The sequence below is a fragment of the Rhopalosiphum padi genome, chromosome 2 (genome assembly GCF_020882245.1).
Source record: "Rhopalosiphum padi isolate XX-2018 chromosome 2, ASM2088224v1, whole genome shotgun sequence".
NCBI lineage: Eukaryota > Metazoa > Arthropoda > Insecta > Hemiptera > Aphididae > Rhopalosiphum > Rhopalosiphum padi.
The window spans coordinates 40,534,672-40,549,273 of NC_083598.1; the positions used below are offsets into that span (position 1 = coordinate 40,534,672).

General features: G+C 24.4%; 1 protein-coding gene across 10 annotated transcripts; it reads left to right on the forward strand.

The window, feature by feature from the left end:
* The first annotated feature begins 779 nt into the window (after positions 1-779).
* LOC132922743 (acetyl-coenzyme A transporter 1-like) lies at positions 780-13,578 on the forward strand. Of its 10 annotated transcripts, none has more exons than XM_060986417.1 (11): positions 780-968; positions 5,680-5,742; positions 9,560-9,790; positions 9,886-10,012; positions 10,115-10,274; positions 10,372-10,526; positions 11,470-11,660; positions 11,728-11,912; positions 11,997-12,117; positions 12,904-13,119; positions 13,184-13,578. In XM_060986417.1, exons 3-11 carry the CDS (start codon positions 9,599-9,601, stop codon positions 13,364-13,366), a joined length of 1,530 nt encoding a protein of 509 aa, XP_060842400.1. In that variant the 5' UTR covers positions 780-968; positions 5,680-5,742; positions 9,560-9,598; the 3' UTR covers positions 13,367-13,578. The 10 variants fall into 10 exon arrangements, with proteins under 10 accessions (XP_060842400.1, XP_060842404.1, XP_060842401.1 ...); XM_060986418.1 differs by lacking the exon at positions 780-968 and adding an exon at positions 3,499-3,704 and having other exon boundaries at positions 5,680-5,727; XM_060986414.1 differs by lacking the exon at positions 780-968 and adding an exon at positions 3,499-3,704 and having other exon boundaries at positions 13,184-13,577.
* Positions 13,579-14,602: the final 1,024 nt, after the last annotated feature.

The window sequence follows — 14,602 nt, forward strand, 5'->3', positions numbered from 1 at the left end:
TAACGTACCTACCTAAGTACCTAAACTGTATTATCTGTAATCATCATTGTAAAATATATTAACGACAACTTCACGTTGTTAACCAGCCCATTGGTCCATAATTTATTACTAAATAGCAGTTCATTCATCATTGTGTTAAAAAGAAAACCAGGGCGGCAGAGCCTATTTATATTTTTTAATCAACTATATAGTTCTGCAAACATTACTTCTAAATGTTTACGTTTTCATGGAAGACCTTACATGCATAGTAAGTATGGGCTCACCAATAAAATGTTTTATTTATATATACGATATTCCAATTTATTTATTAGGTACTATAATAAGTACCGTACTTATGTTATATAATATAATTTAAGAATCGTATTAAATAAAACAACTACCTATAGTGATTATACAAAATGAAAATGAGGATAATTTAAATTAAAATCTTCTCTATACTTTCTGATTGTCGGTTATTACAAATAATAATTATTATATAATTATTATTTATTTGTTATAATAATTATTTATACATAGACCAAATTATTTTCGTAAGTAAACTAATACGTGTTATTATTTCTATTTTAACTGGGCAATTATCTGATCATTCGGGTCTTATAACGGAGCAACATAATCTCAGCTATAATAACTTATATATAATAGATTATAATATACAAGGATATAGCAGAGATAATAATTTTTACTAGAAATATATAATAAATATTTAATGTGCCTATCAGTTTTTTAATTAGTGCATCGTTCAGAGTTTATTTGTCATATCTACAGTCGTCATTCGTTCCGTATCGTATTAAAGTGAAATGTCCATTGAAAACGTAAATTTCCTATTATTTATAATTTAATATTAAAATTGTTTGAAATAATCATTGGATATTAAATTATTCATTTAAGTGGCGCTGAATTTCATTAAAAAAAACACAGTTAATACTATAAAATTACAATAAATTATTTATCTATAACATATATAGACAGTAAGTACAGTTTTTCTTAAATTTAGAACAACTATAAATTTATATTTATATTTAATTGAAATTTTTTTAAATTAGCTAATAAGCATTTATATTGATATATCTAATACTTAAAAACGTTTTGTGTACATTAAATAAATTAATAATTTGAGTAGGTATAACATTTATAAAGGTAATTTAATATTACAAGATATTTAGTTTTGGTATATTACAACTTACAAGTATATATACAATATACCTACGCGTATAACTTACTGTGAAAACTATAGGTACCAGTATTGAAAATCTTAATCATATAGTTAAATTTAAAATATATATAAATTTATTAAAAAACAAAATTATATTTATTTTTATAGTGTTATTACTGTTATTTATTTATTGGGTATGTATAAATATAATATAATATATTATATTTATATCTTAATGCATTTTATAAAATGTCTTGTTTGAAATTGAACTGGTTATGCTATGGCTAAGCACACGAATTTATTTAAAAGTTTAGCCACTAAATGGTCACACTATTACTAATAACATTGATTATAGAATCTATAATCAATGCTAAAAATAATAAGAAATAATTAAGAAGCTGCTTATTAAAATCTTAAAACTTAAAACATAACGAGATTACAATTTGAAAACTATTTGCTTATGGTTTTACAATTTTTTTTCGAGTAAGTCTTTTTTAACTTCGGGTTTTTTACACCTACTTAAATACCGATTATGTAAACCCTATCACTACCACGTCTATTAATATTTTAATTGTTAACATATTTAAATCTACCTATATACAGTGATACAGATACCTTATCAATTATTAAATAATTTTTCAATATTGCTCATTAGGTACTGACGTACTGCTATTGTTTATACTAGAAAATAATCGACTGAACATAGTGACACACTATATGCTACATTCATAATTATGTATAATTATTGCAGCATTATCTGTATTTAGAAAAAATAATAAATATATATATTACTATACATACTTAGTAAACTGAAAATGACTAACTTATGTTCCATTGAAGCGCTAAAGATAAGTGTAAATGGGATATTTTTTCTTTGAATTATTGCATTTAATAAATTCTGATATTTTATAAAAAAAATAATTATTTAATTAACATATTAGTAGCTTTCAATTTTTAACGATATTTATATGATTCTGCATTTTTACTTCGTCAGATTTAGTTATTCATTATTACTATCAGTAGGTACTTGAGTACTTCCATTACTACTTCCTAACTCTCGAATATGTTTGATTAGGAATTAGGATTATCTATAACTGTATTGTAATTATTCGTTATTTGTATAACTACGTAATATACTAGTATAAGTATAGTATATTCATGAACGTAACTTGGAAATTTATTAGGGGGTAAATATATAGTTATACATATCAATATATTATTGATTAATATTATATTACTTAATCCTAGTTTATTCTAAGGGGAGGGCAATAGACCCCTTGTTACCCCTTCCACAGTTAACGCCTATTAGTATTAAATATATTACCATATAATAAATTGTGTACTATCTAAATTAACAAGGTAGATAGGTTCCTAGCTATTTATACTATCTCACTCTACACCAAAAAAATACAAGTTTTATTTTTAAGATATATTTGGAACAAATGCACTATATTGTGTATTTAATGAACGATTATTATAGAACAGAGAGAAAAAATTGTATAACATAATTACATTTTTAATTAAAAAGGGCTCACAAAGTTAACAATGTCAACAAAGCGCATAGCTCCTTTATTACCACGTTTATATGCAGCAGTTAATGCGCATTAAAAGTGCGTTTTTATATGCACTCAACTCTCGGATTAACTGCTGCACATATGCACATAAACGTGGTATAGTTCTTCGAAATCAAACCCTTTGTATTGTGAAACTTTAAGCGGGAATATAAATTGTTTTTCACGCGCGGTAGGTTATTATCACCCAGTGGCGGCTTAAGTCTTCATAACTCAAGGAGTAAGTTTCTAAACAACCCACCCACCGGTCCCATCAACTACATTTACTAGGACTAATGTAATATTTTTAGGTACTTCTTTAGTTAAATTTTTCATTAACTTTTACAATTTATGATAGAAACATACATATTTTTACTTGAATGATCAATCTTTTGTTTGAAGTACGAATAAACCTGTTAAACTTAAAACATTTTTTTTCCCATTTTCAGGGCAGTCGCAGTCGCTTTTAGTATTCTTAATTCTTATTAAAAGCCGTCCCTGTTATCACCACAGAATATAACAATATCCCTTGGAAGAAATTGACTACTTTCTGCTGCTTTTATCTGAATCACGGTGGATACCTTTCTAATGTTTTACTGTGATATTTTATTATGCTTTACTTTTTACTACAATTTTGTGTAGAAAGCTAAATAATTGTTATCCTCTATCGGGTATTCAACGCATTCTAGTGGTGAACTTTAAAACTTATCAATCCACGGTTTGTTGTGGTGTGTTATCATATTTGATTATCTAAGCGATTGATAAACCGGCATGTTATATAATCAGTCATCACGTTTTTCATTTTGTTACCACGAAAAAATGGATTCTCTTCTTTTCTGCTTAGTACCTTTATATTTACGCTACAGTATTTGATATTCGTTTATTACCGTCAAATTGATTATAAATATCGTTCTCAAATGTATATAAGTAGACATTGTTCATTGTTAACATACCATCATCATGTTATCCAAAAACGAATCTTCATTAATTTTTCAAATTAAGTGAGTTTGTTTTACAATTTATAGTATAAAAAACCGAGTATTACGTATAGGGTATAAGATTAAAAATACATTAACAGGATAATTCAGGATACTAGATACCACATAGAATATATCCATTCGTTTTCCTTCGATTTTTACTAAATTCACGAAGACCGAGAATGTATAAAAATATTAAATAACTATTATTCAAAATTAGAACTTCATTGTATGTGGTTTTACGCTTAAGTTAATAAAAACAACTATGCATGCGTGTTTTTGAGATTTTTAAGTTTCTAAAAAAGAGCTTATAAGCAGGGATCTTGCATTAAATTTTTAATCTTCTTAAGAAGATGTCACACCCGCATGTGTTGTCTTCGTCTTACGAACGATATTGCAAGTTTTCGTTCAGTAAGATTAATTGTGTGTGATTAGCTTAAGTATTATAGTGAAATGACCTATTATCAAACTTAAAAGTGAGAATATTATCTATGTTCTCTTTTCGGCTTTTTACGATATTTTAATTTTTAAGAGTACCTATTATGAGGATTTTTAAATATAAATATTTAAATATTTTACATACTCACAACTCTGAACTCACTATGTATTTGTATGGTAGAACATAGCAAAAACTGTTTTTGCGTGGGATAGAAATACTCAGGCTGTAGTGATATTTAAGACTAAATTTATGTACAATATAGTTGAGTACATTATCTGTGAAATTTGGTTTTTTTTTATATCAATTATACGAATAGTCTTATTGCTTCAAAATTCATTAATTTTTAACCTGAATAACTTTCTTTGTAATTCCGATATGAAAAAAATAAAAACGATATTTCACTGCCAAAATCCTCCTTTTTATGTAATGAAATTTCGTTTCTTAGTTATGATTGTAGCCTTCTCGGTTTTTCCCGCGCAAAACAGTTTTTGCTGTTTTACATTTGTAAGACGAAGACATGGGAGTTTTAAACTTTTAAACAACAATTTTAATAATTGTATTATACATAATATCAAAATAAACTAAAAAAAACTTAAAATAGTACAAAAAAGTCAAAATAATATAGGTTGGTAGTTTTTATGTATATACGTTTAGTAAATACTAATATATAAATAATTTATGAATATTTTAAGTATCTACGGTTATTAATTTTTGAAGTTTACGACGGAAAATTTTTATTTTCAAAAACTGATTAAGTAGCAGTGGCGTAGATAAGGGGGAGGGATTGGGTGTTCAAACACCCCCCGAAATTAAATAAAACAATTGTATTATTATTTAATACATACAAATAAATTATTCATAATTATATAATATTAATATAGATTTAGACAAAAACCCCCTCCGAAAATATTTCCTACCTATATGCCCAATGCCCATGGCTGTTTCTCAGGTGACGAAAAGTAAACTTTTTTTCAGTAATTTCGCAGTAGTCTAGTACTCTAGTCTAATGAAAATTGTGGTGTTTGCCGTTTAATTAATTTTAATATAGACATGTGGTTTGTGATAGTGATTTTATATAAAAAGTTTAAATAGCAACAAAATTTGTGAAAATCTCGAACATTTACAAATTACTCTGTACTAAAATGTAAAATTATGTTATATTAAATTTCATTATGTTTTAAATTTTATAACAATTGAAAATGTAATACAATTTTTTGAAGGCTACTTATAAAGTTATAAATTTCTTTTACAGAAATTTAAAATTTTTTGAAATACATAGATATAGACACTTTTTTTTTAAAAAGCATTTGAAATTCAAAATTCGATAAAATTAGATATTTAAAAAAAAATATAGATTTTTTAGAAAGTGTTATGTCAGCCGTACATAATTATAAATCAAATAGTCTTTATAAAACAGATAAAGCCGTAATTGATAGAAAATTGTTTGTGATTTTGATAGTTATATTGATAAATAGTAGATACTAGAAATATAATGATATGATACAAAACAAATCGTTCGTTATAATTCTAAGTTGATAAAATCCAATTATTATATTTCAGAATTTGGACGTTTGTGGAAAGATGTAAAATCAACTCATAATAATTAATGTATGTACTTTTTAGGTAAGTTATTTCATTGTATATTTACCTATATAGGTATAAATTTAGGCTGAACGTTATTAGTGGGCGAGATATTTAACACGGATCTTATACTTTTATGATAATGAAATACATAGATAAATTAACCAGTTACCAAGTTGGTCATTTAACTTTAATTGATCTTATGCGTAAAAATACATAAAATGGATATATAGAGGAGATCGACAATTAATCATTGCGGTTTGTAAAATAATAGTAAAGAAAATTATGGCAATGCAGATCTGCGGAATAGACTCAATAATTCTAGAATAGCATACGTATATCGTATAATTCGTATATGTAGATATATGTATACTTATATAGTTATATATGTATTTATATACACGGTAAGACAATAAGACATAAATTGATAAATCTATAAGTATTTACTACATAAATAGTTAAAGGTAAATATAATATAAGAACTATAAATGGTAGGACAAAATATTTGGAAAATATGAATGAAATGGTTAGAAGTTATAATAGAATCAGTTCAATATAAATTGTTACGTTAAAAATTAGTAATATATATACGTAGGTTATAGATATACCAACTCATTAGCAGAGATTGAAGAAAAAAGATCGAAAGCCTCCCCCCCCCAAATTATTGAACATTTTTCAAAGTCATGTGGCCGGCCGAACGTCGGACTTATTTTACAACTGCCAAAATCTAGGAACCTTACAAAATATTTTTTTTCCCGAAATTTAATCAATATAATAATATTATTACAACATATTATACCTACTATAGTCGCGACGGATTAAAAATTGTATAACTCTTCAATATTATACATTGAAAAAGATATCAATATCAGTATTGAGAACATTTTTAATATATTTGCTAATCAAAATAGGTTTATTATACTAAAATAATAAAAAAATTTTTGTATTATAAATTAATGATTTTAAAGTACATATATATAGTTAGTAATGCGTATTTAGTAGGTTTTCTTTTTAGTTGGTAATTATTAGTTGGTTATTTAGTATAGTTAACGCGTATTGAAGGTAATACAGTGGACGCCATTTATAAGACTCACTTTGGGACCAGCACGAAGGAGTCTTATAACCGAATGAATCTTATAGGCGAAGTGGGGAAAAAAAATTTAACTACATATTTATACATTTTATTTTACTATATACCTATTTTGCTTTAATTTTAATTTACTTTAATACATATAATATTGCATATTACATATCTATTATTGAATAAATTTAAAAATTCTGATAAAAAAATTAAAATTATAATACATAGATACACATATTATAAAAATTATTACATATTAATAAAAAATTATAAAAGATATGTATGATATATTTATTATTTATGAAAAACAAATTGTAATTTTGGTTTGTTTTGAGTATTAATATTTCGAAAATATATTTCTCGTACTCATATTACAATAACAATAATTGCAAAAAATGTGAAATGCACAGCATTATCGCATGCGATAAAATTTGTTGTAAATACACACATTATAAAGCATGAATTGAAACCATAAATAACCCAAAATTATGTAATTTTTAAAAACCAATTTATTTCTAAATTTTAACCAAAAATAAACATATTTTACGAAATTTAAGTCTTATAAACAAAGTGGTGATTCTTATAACCGAATTTTTTATAATGTATTTGGATACGTCCGGATCGTTTTAGACGATGTCGAGTCTAATAAGCGACTGAACGTTATATCCGTGAGTCTTATAAACGGCGTCCCCTATATATATTGATATATTGATATTAGTGAGGGGTGTGGGGCAAAGCCCCCACGGCTTTTTTTGCAAAAAATATTTAAGCCCCCCTAAAATTCAATCAATTCTCCGCCTATGTATACCGTGTACTATATATTATATATATATTAAACTTTTATAGTCGATATTGAATAATCACTTTGTAGAATTAAATAAACTTAAACATTTTTAAAGCTAAAACAATATTTTTAAAAACATTATCATCTTAATATATTTTTTTTATTATTAAATTGAGAAAAAATATTATTATTTTATAGTTCATGTTTAATTTTTTTTAATCTTTCATTTTTACATTGTTTTCATTTGAGAAGCGTTTTCTGTAATGCCCTCTGATTATACGCATGTGATCAACGATACTACATACGACATACCTTGACAACTATGTGACATATAATAATTATAATAATACGTGTATCGTGTATGACATTGTTATGAATGTTTTGATAAGATTATTGAGTTATCTATAAGGAAATTTGCTAACACAATTTTGGCTAACATATAATTTGAGGCTTGGGAGTGTTTAATTAGTATTGACAGTGTTGTGCTCGTAGTTTTGTATGTTATAGTTTTAAAGTGTCTTAAAAAAATTTCGTAATTATCTAATACTATTTATATATATTTTTAAGTATACATCATGTAATTATTACAATCATAAAATATATTTTTTGCTTGAGGACTTGAAAATATGTCGAACTGCCTTTCCTTTTTTCTAAATAGTGTAAAATTTTTTATTAAAATTTGAATCTATATATACTATCTAAATATTTGTTTTCAGTTTTAAAATCAATTTTTTTATTAAAAAACTAAAACTTTAACTGTATACCTAACTATGTTAAGGTTAGTTCAGGTTAATTGTATATCTTTTAAAATTAATATTATATGGACCTATATTAAACATTTGAGTTATCCCTTTTTAACATGGTATATACACAATGGTATACATATATAAAAGAAAATATGATTTTTATAATAATACAGCTTACAGGTAAATGGTAAATGTTGTTATTAATTAATACAAAACGTTGTATTAATATTAATTATGTATTTTTTATTTTGCCAATTTTTTAGTAGGTATATAATATTGTTATATATTTTAACTAAAAACACGAAAAATGCGTGTTTTGTCTTTTGAGGTATGTTAAATGAAAGTAATCAGATGCTCCGTTATATCACGTGTAGATAATTTAAATTCAAAATAATCAGTGATTTTGTTTTTGATGACTTGGCGAAATACATTTATAATTTATTAAAAAATTCTATATTATTTGAGAGTTGACTAACAAAAGTGATTTAACTACATAAAAAGAAGTTTCGGTCTTTTCACTCAATTTATTTTAAAATTAGAAGATGCTTCAATTTCACTAAATAATAGTTTGAAAATTATTGGTAATTTCTATAAATATTTTATCACTTTTTTTATTGCATATTTATTATTTATATATATTTTAACAACATTTTTTTCTAAAGTAAACTCTATACTGTTGTGGACGATTTAAGAAATTTCAGCTTGCCTCTATTTTAAAATTACAACTTACAAGTACATGGGCGTTTCCAGGTCGGGGGCGAGACGGGACACTTGCCCCCCCTAGAATTTTAAATTTGTTTTCCAAAACATTATCTATACCTAATTGTAATAATTTAATGTAATAATGACGAAACATAATAATGTTCTATAAATAAAATGTATAATAATAATACCTAGGTAATTGTAATAATGACGAAACATAATAATGGACTATAAATAAAATATATAAAAAATCTTCATTTATTTTTAAAATATTTTTGCCCCTCCTCCCTAGAAATATGTCTGAGGACGTTATAACTAAACTTACTAAACTAAATTAAACTAAAATCTAATGTATGGTTTAACCTACAATAAAGTTTCGTGTTATTGATAAATCTTTAATAAATCAAACATTTATATATTATGTATTACAATATGTGTAATATACTAATATATATAAACAAAATATAAGTATTTATTGATAGAAATTAAAATTTCATAGTTTTAATAATAATTCATTAGTTTATAATTTCTTTACTGTTGTTTCAGATAAATATAGCAACTGATAGTTGTGAAACATAATTGAAGATGATTGAGATTACTCATATTGAATCTTTAATCGAAAAACATGACCCCCCCGTTAAGGCAAATTCGAAAGGAGATAAGCGCAATATCTTTGTATTATTAGTGTTATATACCTTACAAGGTGTACCATTAGGTTTATCCTTAGCAATACCAATTATTATACAAAACATGCATCGATCATCATTTAAAGAACAAGTAAGTAAAATAATAATTGATTTATTAATAAAATAATATTACAACTTGAAAGATAAAATAATATTAACATATTCTATGCTATATTTTATGTACAGGCTAAATTTAGTTTGGCAGTTTGGCCATTCAGTTTGAAGCTTTTGTGGGCACCGTTAGTTGATTCTTTATTTATACGGAAATTGGGCCGACGAAAATCATGGTTAATTCCAGTTCAATATTTCTTAGGTATAAATAAATTTTTGAAATAACACATAATTAAAAAAATCAAAAATAAGTACAATTAAAAAGATACCTTAACATTAATCTTGTGTTTTGATTATTTTATAGGTATATTTTTCTTCATTACGGGTTATTATATAAACGAATGGCTAGATAATAGTAGTAAACTAAATATTAATGCTTTAACATTAGTATTTTTTATTTTAAATTTCCTTGCTGCAACTCAAGATATTATTGTAGATGGTTGGGCATTAACCATGTTAAAAAAGTTAGTGTTAATGTTTATCATTGTTGAAAAAATTAAAATTTGTTAAAATGTTTATTAATAAATGAGTATTAAATATTATTAATTCATTATGTTGTAGACAAAATATTAGTTATGCTTCAATGTGTAATAGTGCCGGACAAACTTTAGGAATATTTTTGGGTTATAATTTGTCAGTTTTATTGATATCGGAATCATTTTGGAACAAATGGTGGCGTACTTTGCCTCTACCAGATGGTGTTATTACTTTACAAGGTACCTTCCTATTTATTATCAAGGATTTATTAGTAAATAATGTTTTGAGTACCTATGTATATGTTATATATTTTCCTAAAATGTATATTCAAAAAAACTTTTCTTACTGCGCCAGAAAATTAGTCAAACAAATATACTTTATTATGCTTTTATAGTACCTACTTAATTCGCAAACCACACATCATTAACAAAAATAATGTACAAAACAAATTATCCATATAATATATGGATGATATAAATTTATTTTTATTCTGTAAATATTATTAATTGGCGATCTAATTACACAACAGCTTTATATAGTATAGCTACATTTATAATAACAATATATAGTTATTGAGCTAAAGTGGAGGTGTGGAAAATCACGGATAACCTTAGAATTTATTACAGATAATAAAATAATATACTCGTTGGCTATTGCCCGTTATTCACTGTATACTTCTGAAATTTAAATTTTTTTCACGCTTACGTAATTTTTTTTTATAAATATTGTGAGGTATTCTATATATACCATGAGTGGTGAACCTACGGCACGCATGCCAAAGGTACCTTGGACAAATTTTAATGGCACACAAAATAATTAAAATAATTAAAAATTATTGTATTTATAAAATGTTGGTTATGAGAAATTTAAAAAATTATAATTACAAACAAATATATACCCTACTTAATAAAATAATATAATAAATCCGTAACTTTATTTTCATCTTTAGAAAATATGATTTCCTTTGAGTACGTGAAAATTTTTCAAAACTTTGATTGGAAAAATTTGGCATTTGACTCAAATAAGGTTTGCCGCCCCTGCCATATACACTCCAAATTTCAATACACCCCTACCCTATTTATAACTAATACACATATATTATGTTTCTAAGTATTAAATCATTTTTTTATATAGCTATATAAAATAATAATTAAAATTGTTTTAATAATAATATTTTTTTAGGATATTTTTATTTTTGGGGAATTATATATATAGCCATTACCACGTTGGTAGCCATATTTAAGTATGAAAAAGATTATTTAACAGAACTTGATGCAATTGATCTTAGTATTACCAAAACGTATATGTTACTTTTTAGTATAATGAAATTACCTAGTATCAAAATGTTCACAGTTATATTATTTACTATTAAAGTAAGTGTTTTTTTTTATTGAAATATTAAACAATTTACTTATATGTACAACATTCAAATTAATTTAGATGAGTTTTTGTTCAGTCGATTCCGCATTCAAATTGAAACTCATAGATTCAGGAATTACTAAAGACGAAATTGCTTCAATAGATTTGTTGATTATACCTTTAAATATATACTTACCGTTTTTCATTGCCAAATTTACATCGAAAGAAAAACCATTAAAAAATTATTTCAATACTATACCATACCGGTAAAAATATTACTATAACTGTATAATGTTTAATGCATAAATGATGCATAATTTGTATGTTTAACACTTTATATTATTTTTTAGATTACTATTAGGTGTAATTTTAGCAACTATCGCTAATTTAACACCTTATTTTTTGGTTCAGACAGGATCATTACTAATCACGTACAAAGTATTGTTAGTGTTGATGTATAGTCTACAACAGGTAATTGAATATACAATTTTTAGTTTATGGCTGTCTATTATTGTTTGATAGTTTTTAATTTTAATCCATTTCTGATAGTATAATTTAAAATATAAATTGTTTATAGTTGAATACGCAGCAATTAAATTATTTAAAAATGTATCTTATAGCTTCATTATTAATACTTACCTTTATAGCTATATATGGTTTCTTATCATATTTTTAGTATTTTGATTTTCTTATTGTTTTTATACCAATTTATATTTTAGTTGCTTTATATCCCCACCCTAAATCGTTAAATCTGTATCTACAGTGTGATTCTTTTATCATGAACCACTCATTATTTCAAAAAGTATTTATGTTTTGAAAAATATTTTTTTACATTGTTTCAAGTTGTTCAAAAATCAACGTTTTTTTAAAAAAATTATATTTTTAAATATTTTTATCCTTATTTTTTACCGCACATCATTACTTTAAATACGTATAACTCATAAACTACTTGCGCTAACTTCGATTTTTATGTATCAAAATACTCAGAAAATTATTTTGCTTTGGAATATGAATTATGTTGTCATTCAAAAAAGTAAAAACTTACAAAAATATAATTTTTAATAAAAACGTTGATTTTTAACAACTTGAAACTATGTAAAAAAATGTTTTCAAAAACATGAATACTTTTTGAAATAATTAGTGGTTTATGATAAAAGAATCACCCTGTATATATGTCTTGTTTTACTGAAATTGTTACAAATGTTCACCTGTTCTACTGTTTTTGTAAACTCATAAATACATTTATTTTTATTTCAGTTAAGTGTAAATATTATGACATTGACGGCAATGGCATTTTATGCAACTATAAGTGATCCAAAAATCGGAGGTACAAATATGACTCTGTTGACTACTATATCTAATTTAGGAAATGCGTGGAGTAAAACTGGAGCTTTGTGGCTTATTGAATTACTGACTTTTAAGCGATGTTCTAACGGTTTTAGAAAATTTTGTTCGTCATCAAATAATCAGAAGGTAAGACAGTAAAATAAATACATCAGGTAAATGCTTTTATGTTTAATTATCCGTCCATCTACAGGAAATGTGCAGTTTGTCTGATGGAACCTGTGAAGTTTTTATCGACGGTTTTTACATAGAAACTATCATATGTACAATTTACGGAATAATATGGATTTTTATTTTTAGAAAAATCATAAATAATCTTCAGTCCAAACATGTAAAAGAATGGCATGTGGAAATGAAAATAAAAGAAATATATTGATATAATGTAACAACTAAAATAGTAATATAATTTTTCAATGAAGCATTTAAAGCTTTTGTATTATTTTTGAAATATTGTCTTATACTTTACATTTTCATTTTTATATTAGGTAGGTCTAAATTCAATATATTATATTTCAGAGTAATCAAAATTATTATTCATAACAAATATTGAAATATAATATATTAATTAACTTACTTTGAATACCTATTATATATTTTTTACGTTATTATAATTGTTAATAAATATTTTTATTTTGTTGTTCCTATTGCAATGTTATATTTTTATTTTTCTCGACTAGGTTCAACTTTATATTTTTATATCTATTAATACGCATTTGCCAATTTTTATTTTTATCTTTTTAAACAATATATTTTTTAATGTGTTATTGGTGTAATTTTTGAGGAAACTAATATATACAAATTTTTTTGAATACATAAATTACATAACCATAAACTAGGTATATTTCTCTAAAACTGTAAGACCATCCAAAATAATCTGAAAGAAATAATTAAAATAACTACCATTTGCGATTGAGTTACATATTGTGATATTCTGTGAACAAATACAACCAACTATAAATGAATAATATAATAACATATTATAGCGTCCTCTTTTATAATGTGAAAAAATGAATTATTTAATCAATTGCTATCTATTAATTATTTTCTGGCTTTCTAAAAATTTTAAATAATTGTTTCTCTGAATATTGTTACTGGTAGTTATATAATTTATTATGTACCTACACGAACTAAAGAAATAATTTAAAAACAAAATTTTTTAGTTAACTTTAGAAATGATACAGATTACAGATTAAATTTGTATTTTGAATTTGTATGCAGAATATGCAACACTTAAATACATTTCAAGCATTTATAAATTTTATCATTAAAACAATTTAAAATAGTAAATATAATTTTAAATTTTAAAATCATTTTCTTGAAAAATCACGTTTCTCTATCACTTATTTTTTAAATGATAATAATTATATAGGTACATTACACATACGGACATACGTGATACGTTACTTATAAATTATAATATATACACAGACATTGAAACATGCAGTTAAGTGTATTATATTTATTAAATTTAATTATATTTTATCGACAAAGTTGAAAGTATATATATACAGAATAAAAAAAAATATAGTTAAAAGTTTCAAAAAAACCAGTTGGTATGGCATGGTATAATAATAATAATATATGTATATATTGTGTTGCAAGTACGAGAAGT

What these genes read in the sequence shown, in the direction of transcription:
- LOC132922743 (XM_060986417.1), top strand. Translation starts at nt 9,599, where the DNA reads ATGATTGAGATTACTCATATTGAATCTTTAATCGAAAAACATGACCCC. An exon ending in TTCAATACTATACCATACCG is followed by an intron (nt 11,913 to 11,996) that starts GTAAAAATATTA and finishes ATTATTTTTTAG; the next exon opens with ATTACTATTAGGTGTAATTT. An exon ending in TGATGTATAGTCTACAACAG is followed by an intron (nt 12,118 to 12,903) that starts GTAATTGAATAT and finishes TTTTTATTTCAG; the next exon opens with TTAAGTGTAAATATTATGAC.